Source organism: Bombina bombina, chromosome 6 (assembly GCF_027579735.1).
Source record: "Bombina bombina isolate aBomBom1 chromosome 6, aBomBom1.pri, whole genome shotgun sequence".
NCBI classification, from domain to species: Eukaryota; Metazoa; Chordata; class Amphibia; order Anura; family Bombinatoridae; genus Bombina; species Bombina bombina.
This window is the reverse complement of record NC_069504.1, coordinates 165,733,741-165,751,167: the sequence shown is the minus strand read 5'-3', so window position 1 is coordinate 165,751,167 and position 17,427 is coordinate 165,733,741. Positions and strand designations below refer to the sequence as shown.

The 17,427-nt window shown below is 40.0% G+C and overlaps 1 protein-coding gene across 1 annotated transcript in view; it reads right to left on the bottom strand.

Annotated features, from left to right (window-relative positions):
- The window catches only part of IQUB (IQ motif and ubiquitin domain containing), a 271,536-nt gene that overhangs the window by 55,227 nt on the left and 198,882 nt on the right, over positions 1 to 17,427 (bottom strand). The window contains exon 9 of the mRNA XM_053719193.1: positions 12,337 to 12,507. Within this exon, the coding sequence (XP_053575168.1) occupies positions 12,337 to 12,507 (171 nt within the window). The remainder of the gene's footprint in view (positions 1 to 12,336; positions 12,508 to 17,427) is intronic.

Sequence of the window (17,427 nt, the reverse complement as noted above, 5' to 3'; positions counted from 1 at the left end):
AGGGGACGACGGGGACGAAAGATCAGAAGAAAAGAAGATCAGAAGACACATCGGCTGGAAGATGGATGAAGACTTACCCAGCAGAGTGTCAGGGTATATGAATATTACAAATGAAAATTTTATATATATATATATATATATATATATATATATATATATATATATATATATATATATATATATATATATATATATATATATATATAAATAATTTTCATATATATGGCTGCTGGGACCACAGGATTAATTATATATGAGGCTATTTGCAACAGTTCTATTCACTGTAAATCACAGCCCCTCTGACAAATGGTTTTGGCTGGGTGAGACACGTTTATCCTAATTAAAGATAACATTTAAGTCATTTCAAAGAAAAGAACAAAAGCTTAAACTGTTGTATAGATAATATCAGTGAACCATTTCAAAGTAATATTAGCATTTTGGAACCTTCAGATGTGTAATCAAATTTACTGCTTCTTACAAAGGAGGCCTGGATAAAGAGTTCCCCTATCTAGAGGAGTGGACGGTCCGTCTGGAAGGATAATTGAATGAAGAAACGTTTTCAAAAGATATGGGGCCCCTATTGTGTTTGAATCCATAAATTCTAGAAAATGAAAGTGGCCAGGCAGAGACAAATAACATTCATATTAGAAAATTATTGCAAATAGATATTTGAATGTTTAACATTTCTAACAATTATTTCTTTCATTTCAGGCGTCTAGTAAGTACACAGATAATTGGCATTTGAAATCTCTGTGCAACATAAAGAGAATAATAAAATAAAAAATATAAACCTTGCAAAAGAAATTATCTATATAATACTCATATAAGGGAATACTCAAATATATATTCAGATAAAAGGCATAAAATGTCTTAGCCTCTGTATTTTAAGGCATAGGAATGGATAATTAGAAATATGAAAAGCAATGACTAATAGTAATATTTTAGACAAATGCTACAAATAGATGTATACATATTTGACATTTTTTCCCTTTGTGTTACAGGAAAAACAAGATGTCCTTAATTATAAAAACAGACGTGGATATTTTCTATTTTAACATAAAAATTGATAACACTATTATTTTTATTTCAGATCTACATTTGGTATTGTCATGCATTCAAATATGCATTAGAAAACATAATTTATGCTTACCTGATAAATTTATTTCTCTTGTAGTGTATCCAGTCCACGGATCATCCATTACTTATGGGATATTAACTCCTCCCCAACAGGAAGTGCAAGAGGATTCACCCAGCAGAGCTGCTATATAGCTCCTCCCCTAACTGCCATTACCAGTCATTCGACCGAAAACATGCAGAGAAAGGAAAACCATAGGGTACAGTGGTGACTGTAGTTTAATGGAAAAAATACCTGCCTTAAAGTGACAGGGCGGGCCGTGGACTGGATACACTACAAGAGAAATAAATTTATCAGGTAAGCATAAATTATGTTTTCTCTTGTTAAGTGTATCCAGTCCACGGATCATCCATTACTTATGGGATACCAATACCAAAGCTAAAGTACACGGATGACGGGAGGGACAGGCAGGCTCTTTATACGGAAGGAACCACTGCCTGAAGAACCTTTCTCCCAAAAACAGCCTCCGAAGAAGCAAAAGTGTCAAATTTGTAAAATTTGGAAAAAGTATGAAGAGAAGACCAAGTTGCAGCCTTGCAAATCTGTTCAACAGAAGCCTCATTCTTAAAGGCCCAAGTGGAAGCCACAGCTCTAGTAGAATGTGCTGTAATTCTTTCAGGAGGCTGCTGTCCAGCAGTCTCATAGGCTAACCGTATTATGCTACGAAGCCAAAAGGAGAGAGAGGTAGCCGAAGCTTTTTGACCTCTCCTCTGACCAGAATAAACGACAAACAGGGAAGACGTTTGTCGAAAATCCTTAGTTGCCTGTAGATAAAATTTCAGGGCACGGACTACATCTAGGTTGTGTAGCAGACGTTCCTTTTTCGAAGAAGGATTAGGACACAAAGATGGAACCACAATCTCTTGATTGATATTCCTGTTAGTGACCACCTTAGGTAGGAACCCAGGTTTAGTACGCAGAACTACCTTGTCTGAATGAAAAATCAGATAAGGAGAATCACAATGTAAGGCAGATAACTCAGAGACTCTTCGAGCCGAGGAAATCGCCATTAAAAACAGAACTTTCCAAGATAACAACTTGATATCAATGGAATGAAGGGGTTCAAACGGAACCCCCTGTAAAACATTAAGAACTAAGTTCAAACTCCATGGTGGAGCAACAGTTTTAAACACAGGCTTGATCCTAGCTAAAGCCTGACAAAAAGCTTGAACGTCCGGAACTTCTGACAGACGTTTGTGTAAAAGAATGGACAGAGCTGAAATCTGTCCCTTTAAGGAACTAGCGGATAAACCCTTTTCTAAACCTTCTTGTAGAAAAGACAATATCCTCGGAATCCTAACCTTACTCCATGAGTAACTCTTGGATTCGCACCAATATAAGTATTTGCGCCATATCTTATGGTAAATCTTTCTGGTAACAGGCTTCCTAGCCTGTATTAAGGTATCAATAACTGACTCAGAAAAACCACGTTTTGATAAAATCAAGCGTTCAATTTCCAAGCAGTCAGCTTCAGAGAAATTAGATTTTGATGTTTGAAGGGACCCTGGATCAGAAGGTCCTGTTTCAGAGGTAGCGACCAAGGTGGACAGGATGACATGTCCACTAGATCTGCATACCAAGTCCTGCGTGGCCATGCAGGTGCTATTAGAATCACTGATGCTCTCTCCTGTTTGATTCTGGCAATCAATCGAGGAAGCATCGGGAAGGGTGGAAACACATAAGCCATCCCGAAGGTCCAAGGTGCTGTCAAAGCATCTATCAGAACCGCTCCCGGATCCCTGGATCTGGACCCGTAACGAGGAAGCTTGGCGTTCTGTTGAGACGCCATGAGATCTATCTCTGGTTTGCCCCAACGTCGAAGTATTTGGGCAAAGACCTCCGGATGAAGTTCCCACTCCCCCGGATGAAAAGTCTGACGACTTAAGAAATCCGCCTCCCAGTTCTCCACTCCCGGGATGTGGATTGCTGACAGGTGGCAAGAGTGAGACTCTGCCCAGCGAATTATCTTTGATACTTCCATCATTGCTAGGGAGCTTCTTGTCCCTCCCTGATGGTTGATGTAAGCTACAGTCGTGATGTTGTCCGACTGAAACCTGATGAACCCCCGAGTTGTTAACTGGGGCCAAGCCAGAAGGGCATTGAGAACTGCTCTCAATTCCAGAATGTTTATTGGTAGGAGACTCTCCTCCTGATTCCATTGTCCCTGAGCCTTCAGAGAATTCCAGACAGCGCCCCAACCTAGTAGGCTGGCGTCTGTTGTTACAATTGTCCAGTCCGGCCTGCTGAATGGCATCACCCTGGACAGATGTGGCCGAGAAAGCCACCATAGAAGAGAATTTCTGGTCTCTTGATCCAGATTCAGAGTAGGGGACAAGTCTGAGTAATCCCCATTCCACTGACTTAGCATGCACAATTGCAGCGGTCTGAGATGTAGGCGTGCAAAGGGTACTATGTCCATTGCTGCTACCATTAAGCCGATCACCTCCATGCATTGAGCTACTGACGGGTGTTGAATGGAATGAAGGACACGGCATGCATTTTGAAGCTTTGTTAACCTGTCTTCTGTCAGGTAATTCTTAATTTCTACAGAATCTATAAGAGTCCCCAAGAAGGGAACTCTTGTGAGTGGAAAGAGAGAACTCTTCTTTTCGTTCACCTTCCATCCATGCGACCTTAGAAATGCCAGTACTAACTCTGTATGAGACTTGGCAGTTTGAAAGCTTGAAGCTTGTATCAGAATGTCGTCTAGGTACGGAGCTACCGCAATTCCTCGCGGTCTTAGTACCGCCAGAAGAGCACCCAGAACCTTTGTGAAGATTCTCGGAGCCGTAGCCAATCCGAATGGAAGAGCTACAAACTGGTAATGCCTGTCTAGAAAGGCAAACCTTAGATACCGGTAATGATCTTTGTGAATCGGTATGTGAAGGTAAGCATCCTTTAAATCCACTGTGGTCATGTACTGACCCTTTTGGATCATGGGTAAAATTGTCCGAATAGTTTCCATTTTGAACGATGGAACTCTTAGGAATTTGTTTAGGATCTTTAAATCCAAGATTGGCCTGAAAGTTCCCTCTTTTTTGGGAACCACAAACAGATTTGAGTAAAACCCTTGTCCTTGTTCCGACCGCGGAACCGGATGGATCACTCCCATTAATAAAAGATCTTGTACGCAGCGTAGAAACGCCTCTTTCTTTATTTGGTTTGTTGACAACCTTGACAGATGAAATCTCCCTCTTGGGGGAGAGAATTTGAAGTCTAGAAGGTATCCCTGAGATATGATCTCTAACGCCCAGGGATCCTGGACATCTCTTGCCCAAGCCTGGGCGAAGAGAGAAAGTCTGCCCCCCACTAGATCCGTTCCCGGATCGGGGGCCCTCGATTCATGCTGTCTTAGGGGCAGCAGCAGGTTTCCTGGCCTGCTTGCCCTTGTTCCAGGACTGGTTAGGTCTCCAGCCTTGTCTGTAGTGAGCAACAGCTCCTTCCTGTTTTGGTGCAGAGGAAGTTGATGCTGCTCCTGCTTTGAAATTACGAAAGGAACGAAAATTAGACTGTCTAGCCTTAGGTTTGGCTCTGTCTTGAGGCAGGGCATGGCCTTTACCTCCTGTAATGTCAGCGATAATTTCTTTCAACCCGGGCCAGAATAAGGTCTGCCCTTTGAAAGGTATATTAAGCAATTTAGATTTAGAAGTAACGTCAGCTGACCAGGATTTTAGCCACAGTGCTCTGCGTGCCTGAATGGCGAATCCGGAATTCTTAGCCGTAAGTTTAGTTAAATGTACTACGGCATCTGAAATAAATGAGTTAGCTAACTTAAGGGCTTTAAGCTTGTGTGTAATCTCATCTAATGGAGCTGATTCAAGTGTCTCTTCCAGAGACTCAAACCAAAATGCTGCTGCAGCCGTGACAGGCGCAATGCATGCAAGAGGTTGCAATATAAAACCTTGTTGAACAAACATTTTCTTAAGGTAACCCTCTAACTTTTTATCCATTGGATCTGAAAAGGCACAGCTATCCTCCACCGGGATAGTGGTACGCTTAGCTAAAGTAGAAACTGCTCCCTCCACCTTAGGGACCGTTTGCCATAAGTCCCGTGTGGTGGCGTCTATTGGAAACATCTTTCTAAATATCGGAGGGGGTGAGAACGGCACACCGGGTCTATCCCACTCCTTAGTAACAATTTCAGTAAGTCTCTTAGGTATAGGAAAAACGTCAGTACTCGCCGGTACCGCAAAATATTTATCCAACCTACACATTTTCTCTGGTATTGCAACTGTGTTACAATCATTCAGAGCCGCTAACACCTCCCCTAGTAATACACGGAGGTTTTCCAGCTTAAATTTAAAATTTGAAATATCTGAATCCAGTTTGTTTGGATCAGAACCGTCACCCGCAGAATGAAGCTCTCCGTCCTCATGTTCTGCAAATTGTGACGCAGTGTCTGACATGGCCCTAATATTATCAGCGCACTCTGTTCTCACCCCAGAGTGATCACGCTTACCTCTTAGTTCTGGTAATTTAGCCAAAACTTCAGTCATAACAGTAGCCATATCCTGTAATGTGATTTGTAATGGCCGCCCAGATGTACTCGGCGCTACAATATCACGCACCTCCCGAGCGGGAGATGCAGGTACTGACACGTGAGGCGAGTTAGTCTGCATAACTCTCCCCTCGTTGTTTGGTGAAATATGTTCAATTTGTACAGATTGACTTTTATTTAAAGTAGCATCAATACAGTTAGTACATAAATTTCTATTGGGCTCCACTTTGGCTTTAGCACATATAGCACAGATATCTTCCTCTGAATCAGACATGCTTAACACACTAGCAAATAAACTAGCAACTTGGAAATACTTTTCAAGTAATTTACTATAATATGAAAACGTACTGTGCCTATAAGAAGCACAGAAAAAGTTATGACAGTTGAAAATTAATAAACTGAAAAGTTATAGCATCAAATCTTTGTAAAAAACACAATTTTAGCAAAGGATTGCTCCCATTAGCAAAGGATAACTAACCCTGATAGCAGAAAAAAAAAAAAAAAAAAAACAGAAATAAACGTTTTTTTATCACAGTCAACTACAATCTCACAGCTCTGCTGTGAGTGATTACCTCACTCAAAACAAGTTTTGAAGACCCCTGAGTTCTGAACCGGATCATGCAGGGAAGACAATAAACTTCTGACTGAATTTTTTGATGCGTAGCAAAAGCACCTCTCCCCCTCACACATAACAGTGAGAGAGATCAGTAAACTGTCATAAATTAAATAAAACGACTGCCAAGTGGAAAAAAATAGTGCCCAAAACATTTTTTCACCCAGTACCTCAGAAAATTAAACGATTTTACATGCCAGCAAAACACGTTTAACATTAATAAATTGAGTGTTATTAAAAAGCCTGTTGCTAGTCCCTGCAAATTAGGCTAAAGTCTTATGCATACAGTATAATTCCAGTGAAGTGCCATTCCCCAGAATACTGAAGTGTAAAATATACATACATGACAGCCTGATACCAGTTGCTGCTACTGCATTTAAGGCTGAGTTTACATTATATCGGTATGGCAGAATTTTCTCATCAATTCCATTGTCAGAAAATAATAAGCTGCTACATACCTCTTTGCAGATTAATCTGCCAGCTGTCCCCTGATCTGAAGTTTACCTCTCCTCAGATGGCCGAGAAACAGCAATATGATCTTAACTACTCCGGCTAAAATCATAGAAAAACTCAGGTAGATTCTTCTTCAAATTCTACCAGAGAAGGAATAACACACTCCGGTGCTATTATAAAATAACAAACTTTTGATTGAAGGTATGAAACTAAGTATAATCACCACAGTCCTCTCACACATCCTATCTATTCGTTGGGTGCAAGAGAATGACTGGTAATGGCAGTTAGGGGAGGAGCTATATAGCAGCTCTGCTGGGTGAATCCTCTTGCACTTCCTGTTGGGGAGGAGTTAATATCCCATAAGTAATGGATGATCCGTGGACTGGATACACTTAACAAGAGAAATATGAAATAACCAAATGCTATTTTTAAATAGCTTTCAAGATAATAATAATATATTAGAAATAATACTGATGTTTCATATTAAAATAATCCGAATGAATAATGTGACATAGTCCAGTACATGTGAGCATGCAACTTATTAATATAAAAAAAATTATAGCATTTTTAAATACACATTTTAAAGAAATGTTTTTACTGTCTAGAAATGGTTAAATGAATCTGTTTGTCTGTCTGCTGCCCCCGATGGCCAAGACCCAGTATTACAGCCAGAAGGCCTTTTGCTGTTAAAAATAAAATTTCCCAGGGCCAATCCGATATGACCTCCCAGGTATCCAATGAGAAGGGACAAGCACCGTGGGCGTGAACAAAAAAGATTATCAATGATTATATAAGGAATAGCTAAATGCAAGACACACAGTTTTTGGTGAATTGCTTAGACTGGTGATTGATAACTGGCTGCCATACTTGGGAACACAATCATTTAAGCAAGAAACTAAAAACTAGCCTTGATCTATGTGATAACTTTCCTTCAAATGAGATGATCTAAAGATATTTGGAAAAGATTGAACTACAAATTGGCTCAAATTGGTGATGTATAATTGTTCTAATTTTTAATATTTTAAACAAAGGCAATTGGTAAGACCATAGACAAATTGTAGTTAATAGATTTAAAGGGGCACTCAGCATTTTAAACTTGTGTTTCATAGTCCTGTATAGTGTTAAGCTTGCCTTTTGTATGCTAAATATTTAAACAAACATCCATTGTTGCTGTAGGTAGCAGACTTAAAGGAAGAATTGTATTTCAACATTGTATTTCATAGCCTGTGTATTTAAAAAAAAACAAATCCTTAGTGCTAAGTAATTCATCTTTAAAAAAATAGATATATATATTTTAAAATTGGTCTTAATTGTAAGTAACTGAGAATTTATTTTAGCTTAGATAAAGTGGTATAGGACTTTGGTTGTTGGCACAAATAATAGATACTATTTTGATGTTTTAAATTAGAATTGTATTAGAATCAATTGTGGCTACATAGCTGATTGTATTGCTTGAATGTTAGTAACTAATATCTTGGATTCTCATTGTGTTAATTGAATGAAATTCTATTGTGAATAAGGCTAGTTATAAGTCACAATTTGGTTTGCTTTGTAAAGAGTATTGCAACAGTTTAAACACTATATAGTTTGACTCATATTCTGGTTCTTACAAATATATTTCACTGTGTCTATAAATATCAACTAATATATGCATATTGATTGAGGGTTTATATTAAAGAATAATTATTAAATATATTGTATTATAACCCAGCCATATACTGACAAGAGGGGCGGCAGAAGATGTATGAAAATAGAAGAGGATCACTGCCTCCATGAAGATGGACCACCGTTGCCAGGATGGAGATTGAAGAGGACCGCCGCCTACATGAAGATGGGCCCCAGCCACCAGGATGAAGATGGGCCCTGCCATGAAGGAGCACTCGCAGTTGGCGAGCATGTAGGAACAGGAGTCAAGTTGGTGAGTTCAAACTTTTGGGTTTAGAGTTAGTTTTTTGGGGGGATGGGCTTTTTATTTAAATGTTTTCCCTTGAATAGGGATTTTAATTTTTTAAATCTTAAAAGAGCTGAAATCACTTTAGGGTAATGCCCTACAAAATGCCCTTTTAAGGGAAGTCTTTTTTTTTAATATATATTTATTTTTTTTAGCTAAGAATGTTTTGTAGGATAGTTTGTTTTTAGAATAGGCATTTTTAGTTTTTTTTATGAAAAAGAGCTGAACCACTTTATGGCAATGCTCTACCAAATGCCCTTACCAGGGGATATTTCTATAGTAACTTTTAGTGTTAGTATAGGATTTTTTATTTTAAGGGTGTTTTTTTTTATATTTAGTATAGGAATAATTGTGTTTTTTTATTTTTGGTAGTGCTTTTGGCAAAGTGTCTTGTTCTTTGAGTAATTTTAGTGTTTGTTATTTTATGTAACTTGGGATAGAGGTGGGGAGTTAGGTTTTAGGTAGTTAAGTAGTGTAGGGGTAGTTCATGTTGGGGGTTGTGGCAATGTATGGGTTAAAGGGGCAGTGTAGTCAAACTTTTATGATTCAGATATGGCATGCAACTTTAAACAACTTTCCAATTTACTTTTATCATCAAATTTGCTTTGTGCTGTTGAAAGCTAAGCCTAGGTAGGCTCATATGCTGATTTCTAAGCCCTTGAAGGCCGCCTCTTATCTCAGTGCTTTTGGATAGTTTTTCACAGCTAAACAGCGCTTGGTCAATGATTCATGTGTGCCATATAGATAACATTGTGTGGAGTTACCTAGGAGTCAGACTGATTGGCTGTCAAACTAACTGAAATAAGAGGGCAGTCTGCAGAAGCTTGCATACAATCCCATTGTCGTGTTGATTTTATCTTCTCCAATATAGCAATTATGCTGGATAGTATTTTGCAGCCTTTTGTGTCTATTTAAAATTCGTATTTAAAAAAAATACTGGTGAGTTGACTTCTAATAAATGCATATTTTTCATGCTAGATGTGGGAAGTCTGTATACCGCTAATAAACATGAAAGCGGTATTTCCGCTGTGACTAAGGTATACCAAGGTAGTAAGGAGTATACAACTGAACCAAAACAAGTTTTTGAGGAGTTATTGAGATTATTTCTGCATCACAATTACTTATTTTTCCAGGATTTTTTTTCTCTTCAACTTCAGGTTACTGCCATTCAATGTCTCCTCCACATATGCAAACATCTTCATGAATGCATTTGAGGAAAGAAGGCTTGTCTATGAGAATGAATTATTTCTGCAATATGTGGCAGTATGGTGGCGCTATATAGATGATGTGTTTGGTGTGTGGTACGGCAATATTGGAACCCTTGAGAGTTTTGTTCAGGATTGAATAATAGTACAGATTCCATCAAGTTTACCCTGAATGCTAGTGAAGAAAATATCAACTTTTTGGATACTATGTTTTATTTTAAGGATGGTAAATTGAGTGCAGATTTATATGTGAAACACACAGACAGGAATAGTCTACTACACTTTCAGAGTTTCCATCCTAAAAATACTATGAGATCCACATAGTCAATTCATAAGGAAAAAACGCATAGTATCCGAAGAAGAGACTATGCAAAAAAGATTAAATGAAATGGTGAGGAAGTTTCAGGATAGAGGTTATCCCCCCAATTTGAGTGAGTTAACTAATGTACAATAGTCTATTATCTCACAGCAGCAAGAGCATAAGAGAAAATATAACCGTGTGATTTTGATGATGGATCATGGTGATCATAGTCATAAGATAATGAAGATTGTGAAAAAAACATTGGTCCATATTACAGATGTGTCATTCTCATATTAATGAATTTGGGCAACCACCAATGCCGGCATTCAGAAGACGTAACCTGAGAGATGAACTGGTACACACAGATTTAGGGAGCAATGAGGGGCTAAATAGAGTTATTTAACCTGTAAAAGCTTAGGCTGTTTCCCCTTGCCTGAACTGGGGAAACTGCAATGTTATGATTAAGTGTTCTGCTTTTGTACACCCATTAACAGGTAAAAAATATTATATCAGAGGCTATTTCACATGTGAGACCTTCTATGCTGTATATATATGATTAAGTGGCCATGTGGGAGGGTCTATATTGGAGATACCACCTGTGCGTGAAAGAATCAATCAGCATAAAAGTAATATCAGATGCAATAACCATGAAGCTCCAGTTTCCTCTCATTTCTTACAATATGGCGCCAATATTAGCTTTGTTTTCAAATTATTGATACTGTAGCATATCCAAGGTGGGTAGATGATAGGGAACTCATTTTAAAGAGAAAGGAAGCATTTTGAATCCATAAATGAAATACCATGCAGCCTGTAGGCTTAAATAGGGAATCGGATTTGGCTGCTTTCTTATAAATTGTTTTCTTTTAAATTGTTTTTTTTTATATAATCTGCTGTTTTCTATAATGCTGAGTAGATAGTTGATACTGTGTATAAATAAGTTCTTATTAATTTTAAGTACATACATTTATTTAAAAAGAAAAAGTGAAAAATGTTTTGCATTGTTTTTACCCACTAAGGGGCGTATGCAGTACTAGTTTGTGATTGGTGCCCCAATTAGGGGCAGGGCTATATATTGATGCAATGTGTAACGTTAACTTTGCATGATTAAGGGCATGAGGCCCAAAACTATGCTTGCTATGTGACCCTGCTGTATTGAAAATAAAGGTCAATTTTATTTGGAAGTGCTGCTGTGTGTGGATTTATGAAAGATGGCTGGACAGCATCCTTGTCAGCATGCACTACACAGGAGGTAATGTGCTTTGTTGGTGTTGTTTACATACAAGGTAATCACAGAGGTAAAATGTGTATTGATATACAGTGTTGGTTATACAAAACTGGGGAATGGGTAATAAAGGGATTATCTATCTTTTTAAACCATACCATTTCTTGAGTAGACTGCCCCTTTAATAGGTTAGGGGCTTAATGATTTGGGGCGGTGTAGGGGTTAATAGGTTAGGGGGGTTTATTGTATTGGGAGTTATGGTGTTGTAGGAGTTAAGTAGAGTAAGGGGATAATGGGTTGGGCTATTGGTGGCTTAGGGGTTAATAAGGTAGATGGTTTGCTGCAGTGGACTATTGGCAGTTTAGGGTTTAATAGGGTAGATGGTTTGTTCCAGTAGGTTATTGTTGATTTAGGGGTTAATAGGGTAGATGGTTTGTTGGGTGGGCTTTTGGCGGTTTAGCAGTACATAGGTATAGTTGTTAGGCTCTGTGTAATATATTCCAAAGGGATCCTTTACTATACATCAGCCATGTCAGCGCCGATGGTGGTTAGAATCTATTGCCGCCTGTTAACATAGATGACGACAGCTTGGACAGCTCTCCCTCAGCTTTAAAGCAATGCCTATGTCTTAATAAAGAATGTTGGTTCTATAAAAAATAAAAACCTTGTTACTACAAACCACAGTACTAATTTTTGCAACTGTATGATTGCACACACTCAGCTACCCCTTTCTACATAATATTCAGAAATATGCTTTAATTTCGAATGTCCTATTTTTAGGATAACAAACTAGTTAAATTACAAATAAACCTTCTGCCAATCTGGTGTGCTTTTCTTGAACTGTGAGGGAGCTGTGTGAACATTATTTAAACATTAATGAAGTTAACTACGGATAATCTGTGAAATATTAATAGGGTTGCAAAATACATGTACACGTTATAAAAATATTATTCGTTACCTTCACAGTAAGCTTAAGTGTTAAAAGTGCGTCTAGTCTTTCATCCTTGCTGAAATATTTTGTGTTGATGCTGTTATAGATTTCACATAGTTCTCTGGCACGTATTGTATACTGGGTGTCCATTTCTGTAATTTTTCCATCAAATGATTTCCACTTTTTAGGCTCAGAACACTTAGTAAATAAAAAGTACAAATACAAATCAGAAAAATATGAACTTAGATGTTTTGTAATAATTTATTTTAACATCATTAACTGATTGCAAAATACCAAATTATACAATTCTTTGTTATCTCAGATGAAAAGGTATATATTATTTGAGACAAAATTCATTTGAACTATCTAAAAATGGAAGAAACATTTTATCAAAAAAAGGTGTCGACCACAAATCTTCAGAAAAGTTTCTCTAATGATTTTTCTGTACAATTCACCATTAAATTCTACCCCAAAGCATTCAAAATCTAAACCTAGATTGAAATCCATTTAGAGTTTTCCATGCACAAGATTTTCTTATATGGACTACTTGGCTTTTGTAACAGTTTTTATGTTTAGCCTGGCTGAGTTATGGCTAAGATAATTCCAGAATATCTGTTTCGCCTACATTTGGTTTGAATAAACAGGTAAAACATAAATTATGCTTACCTGATAATTTCATTTCCCTCAAGGGGAGTCCACGGCTTCATTGGGAACTAAGAACCTGGCCACCAGGAGGAGGCAAAGACACGCCAGCCAAAGGCTTAAATACCTCCCTCACTTCCCTCATCCCCCAGTCATTCTGCTGAGGGAACCAGGAACAGTAGGAAAAACATAATTTATGCTTACCTGATAAATTTATTTCTCTTGTAGTGTATCCAGTCCACGGATCATCCATTACTTGTGGGATATTCTCCTTCCCAACAGGAATTTGCAAGAGGATCACCCACATCAGAGCTGCTATATAGCTCCTCCCCTCACTGCCATATCCAGTCATTCGACCGAAACAAGACGAGAAAGGAGAAACCATAGGGTGCAGTGGTGACTGTAGTTTAATTAAAATTTAGACCTGCCTTAAAAGGACAGGGCGGGCCGTGGACTGGATACACTACAAGAGAAATAAATTTATCAGGTAAGCATAAATTATGTTTTCTCTTGTTAAGTGTATCCAGTCCACGGATCATCCATTACTTGTGGGTAACCAATACCAAAGCTAAAGTACACAGATGATGGGAGGGACAAGGCAGGAACTTAAACGGAAGGAACCACTTCCTGTAGAACCTTTCTCCCAAAAACAGCCTCCGAAGAAGCAAAAGTGTCAAATTTGTAAAATTTTGAAAAGGTGTGAAGCGAAGACCAAGTCGCAGCCTTGCAAATCTGTTCAACAGAGGCCTCATTTTTAAAGGCCCAGGTGGAAGCCACAGCTCTAGTAGAATGAGCTGTAATCCTTTCAGGGGGCTGCTGTCCAGCAGTCTCATAGGCTAAGCGTATTATGCTCCGAAGCCAAAAGGAGAGAGAGGTTGCCGAAGCTTTTTGACCTCTCCTCTGTCCAGAGTAAACGACAAACAGGGCAGATGTTTGACGAAAATCTTTAGTAGCCTGTAAGTAAAACTTCAAGGCACGGACTACGTCCAGATTATGCAAAAGACGTTCCTTCTTTGAAGAAGGATTAGGACACAATGATGGAACAACAATCTCTTGATTGATATTCCTGTTAGAAACCACCTTAGGTAAAAACCCAAGTTTGGTACGCAGAACTACCTTGTCTGAATGAAAAATCAGATAAGGAGAATCACAATGTAAGGCAGATAACTCAGAGACTCTTCGAGCCAAGGAAATAGCCATAAAAAACAGAACTTTCCAAGATAAAAGTTTAATATCAATGGAATGAAGGGGTTCAAACGGAACTCCCTAAAGAACTTTAAGAACCAAGTTTAAGCTCCACGGGGGAGCAACAGTTTTAAACACAGGCTTAATCCTAACCAAAGCCTGACAAAATGCCTGGATGTCTGGAACTTCTGCCAGACGCTTGTGCAAAAGAATAGACAGAGCAGAGATCTGTCCTTTTAAAGAACTAGCTGATAAGCCTTTGTCCAAACCCTCTTGGAGAAAGGACAATATCCTAGGAATCCTAACCTTACTCCATGAGTAACTCTTGGATTCACACCAATAAAGATATTTACGCCATATCTTATGGTAGATTTTCCTGGTGACAGGCTTCCGAGCCTGTATTAAGGTATCAATGACTGACTCGGAGAAGCTACGCCTTGATAGAATCAAGCGTTCAATCTCCATGCAGTCAGTCTCAGAGAAATTAGATTTGGATGATTGAAAGGACCTTGTATTAGAAGGTCCTGCCTCAGAGGCAGAGTCCATGGTGGAAGAGATGACATGTCCACTAGGTCTGCATACCAGGTCCTGCGTGGCCACGCAGGCGCTATCAGAATCACTGATGCTCTCTCCTGTTTGATTTTGGCAATCAGTCGAGGGAGCAGAGGAAACGGTGGAAACACATAGGCCAGGTTGAAGAACCAAGGAGCTGCTAGAGCATCTATCAGCGTTGCTCCCGGGTCCCTGGACCTGGATCCGTAACAAGGAAGCTTGGCGTTCTGGCGAGACGCCCTGAGATCCAGTTCTGGTTTGCCCCAACGATTGACCAGTTGAGCAAACACCTCCGGATGGAGTTCCCACTCCCCCGGATGAAAAGTCTGACGACTTAGAAAATCCGCCTCCCAGTTCTCTACGCCTGGGATGTGGATCGCTGACAGGTGGCAAGAGTGAGACTCTGCCCAGTGAATTATCTTTGAGACTTCTAACATCGCTAGGGAACTCCTGGTTCCCCCTTGATGGTTGATGTAAACCACAGTCGTGATGTTGTCCGACTGAAATCTGATGAACCTCAGTGTTGCTAACTGAGGCCAAGCTAGAAGAGCATTGAATATTGCTCTTAACTCCAGAATATTTATTGGGAGGAGTTTCTCCTCCTGAGTCCACGATCCCTGAGCCTTCAGGGAGTTCCAGACTGCACCCCAACCTAGAAGGCTGGCATCTGTTGTTACAATCGTCCAATCTGGCCTGCGAAAGGTCATACCCTTGGACAGATGGACCCGAGAAAGCCACCAGAGAAGAGAATCTCTGGTCTCTTGATCCAGATTTAGTAGAGGGGACAAATCTGAGTAATCCCCATTCCACTGACTTAGCATGCATAATTGCAGCGGTCTGAGATGCAGGCGCGCAAATGGCACTATGTCCATTGCCGCTACCATTAAGCCGATTACTTCCATGCACTGAGCCACTGACGGGCGTGGAATGGAATAAAGGACACGGCAAGCATTTAGAAGTTTTGATAACCTGGACTCCATCAGGTAAATTTTCATCTCTACAGAATCTATAAGAGTCCCTAGGAAGGAGACTCTTGTGAGTGGTGATAGAGAACTCTTTTCCACGTTCACTTTCCACCCATGCGACCTCAGAAATGCCAGAACTATCTCTGTATGAGACTTGGCAATTTGAAAGCTTGATGCCTGTATCAGGATGTCGTCTAGATACGGAGCCACTGCTATGCCTCGCGGTCTTAGAACCGCCAGAAGTGAGCCCAGAACCTTTGTAAAAATTCTCGGGCTTTGGCCAACCCGAAGGGAAGAGCTACAAATTGGTAATGCCTGTCTAGAAAGGCAAACCTTAGGAACCGATGATGATCTTTGTGAATCGGTATGTGAAGGTAGGCATCCTTTAAGTCCACTGTGGTCATGTAATGACCCTCTTGGATCATGGGTAGGATGGTCGGAATAGTTTCCATTTTGAATGATGGAACTCTGAGGAATTTGTTTAAGATCTTTAGATCCAAGATTGGTCTGAAGGTTCCCTCTTTCTTGGGAACCACAAACAGATTTGAATAAAATCCCTGTCCCTGTTCCGTCCGCGGAACTGGATGGATCACTCCCATTACTAGGAGGTCTTGCACACAGCTTAGGAATGCCTCTTTCTTTATCTGGTTTGCTGATAACCTTGAAAGATGAAATCTCCCTTGTGGAGGAGAAGCTTTGAAGTCCAGAAGATATCCCTGAGATATGATCTCCAACGCCCAGGGATCCTGAACATCTCTTGCCCACGCCTGGGCGAAGAGAGAAAGTCTGCCCCCCACTAGATCCGTTTCTGGATAGGGGGCCGTTCCTTCATGCTGTCTTGGGGGCAGCAGCAGGCTTTCTGGCCTGCTTGCCCTTGTTCCAGGACTGGTTAGGTTTCCAGGCCTGTCTGGAATGAGCAACAATTCCCTCTTGTTTTGAAGCGGAGGAAGTTGATGCTGCTCCTGCCTTGAAATTTCGAAAGGCATGAAAATTAGACTGTTTGGCCTTTGATTTGGCCCTGTCCTGAGGAAGGGTATGACCCTTGCCTCCAGTAATGTCAGCAATAATTTCCTTCAAGCCAGGCCCGAATAAGGTCTGCGCCTTGAAAGGAATGTTGAGTAATTTAGACTTTGAAGTCACGTCAGCTGACCAGGATTTAAGCCATAGCGCCCTACGCGCCTGGATGGCGAATCCAGAATTCTTAGCCGTTAGTTTAGTCAAATGAACAATGGCATCAGAAACAAATGAGTTAGCTAGCTTAAGCGTTCTAAGCTTGTCAATAATTTCATTCAATGGAGCTGTCTGGATGGTCTCTTCCAGGGCCTCAAACCAGAATGCCGCCGCAGCAGTGACAGGTGCAATGCATGCAAGGGGCTGTAAAATAAAACCTTGTTGAATAAACATTTTCTTAAGGTAACCCTCCAATTTTTTATCCATTGGATCTGAAAAAGCACAACTGTCCTCAACCGGGATAGTGGTACGCTTTGCTAAAGTAGAAACTGCTCCCTCCACCTTAGGGACCGTCTGCCATAAGTCCTGTGTAGTGGCGTCTATTGGAAACATTTTTCTAAATATAGGAGGTGGGGGAAAGGGCACACTGGGTCTATCCCACTCCTTGCTAATAATTTCTGTAAGCCTTTTAGGTATAGGAAAAACGTCAATACACACCGGCACCGCATAGTATCTATCCAGCCTACACAATTTCTCTGGAATTGCAACTGTGTTACAGTCATTCAGAGCAGCTAATACCTCCCCAAGCAATACACGGAGGTTC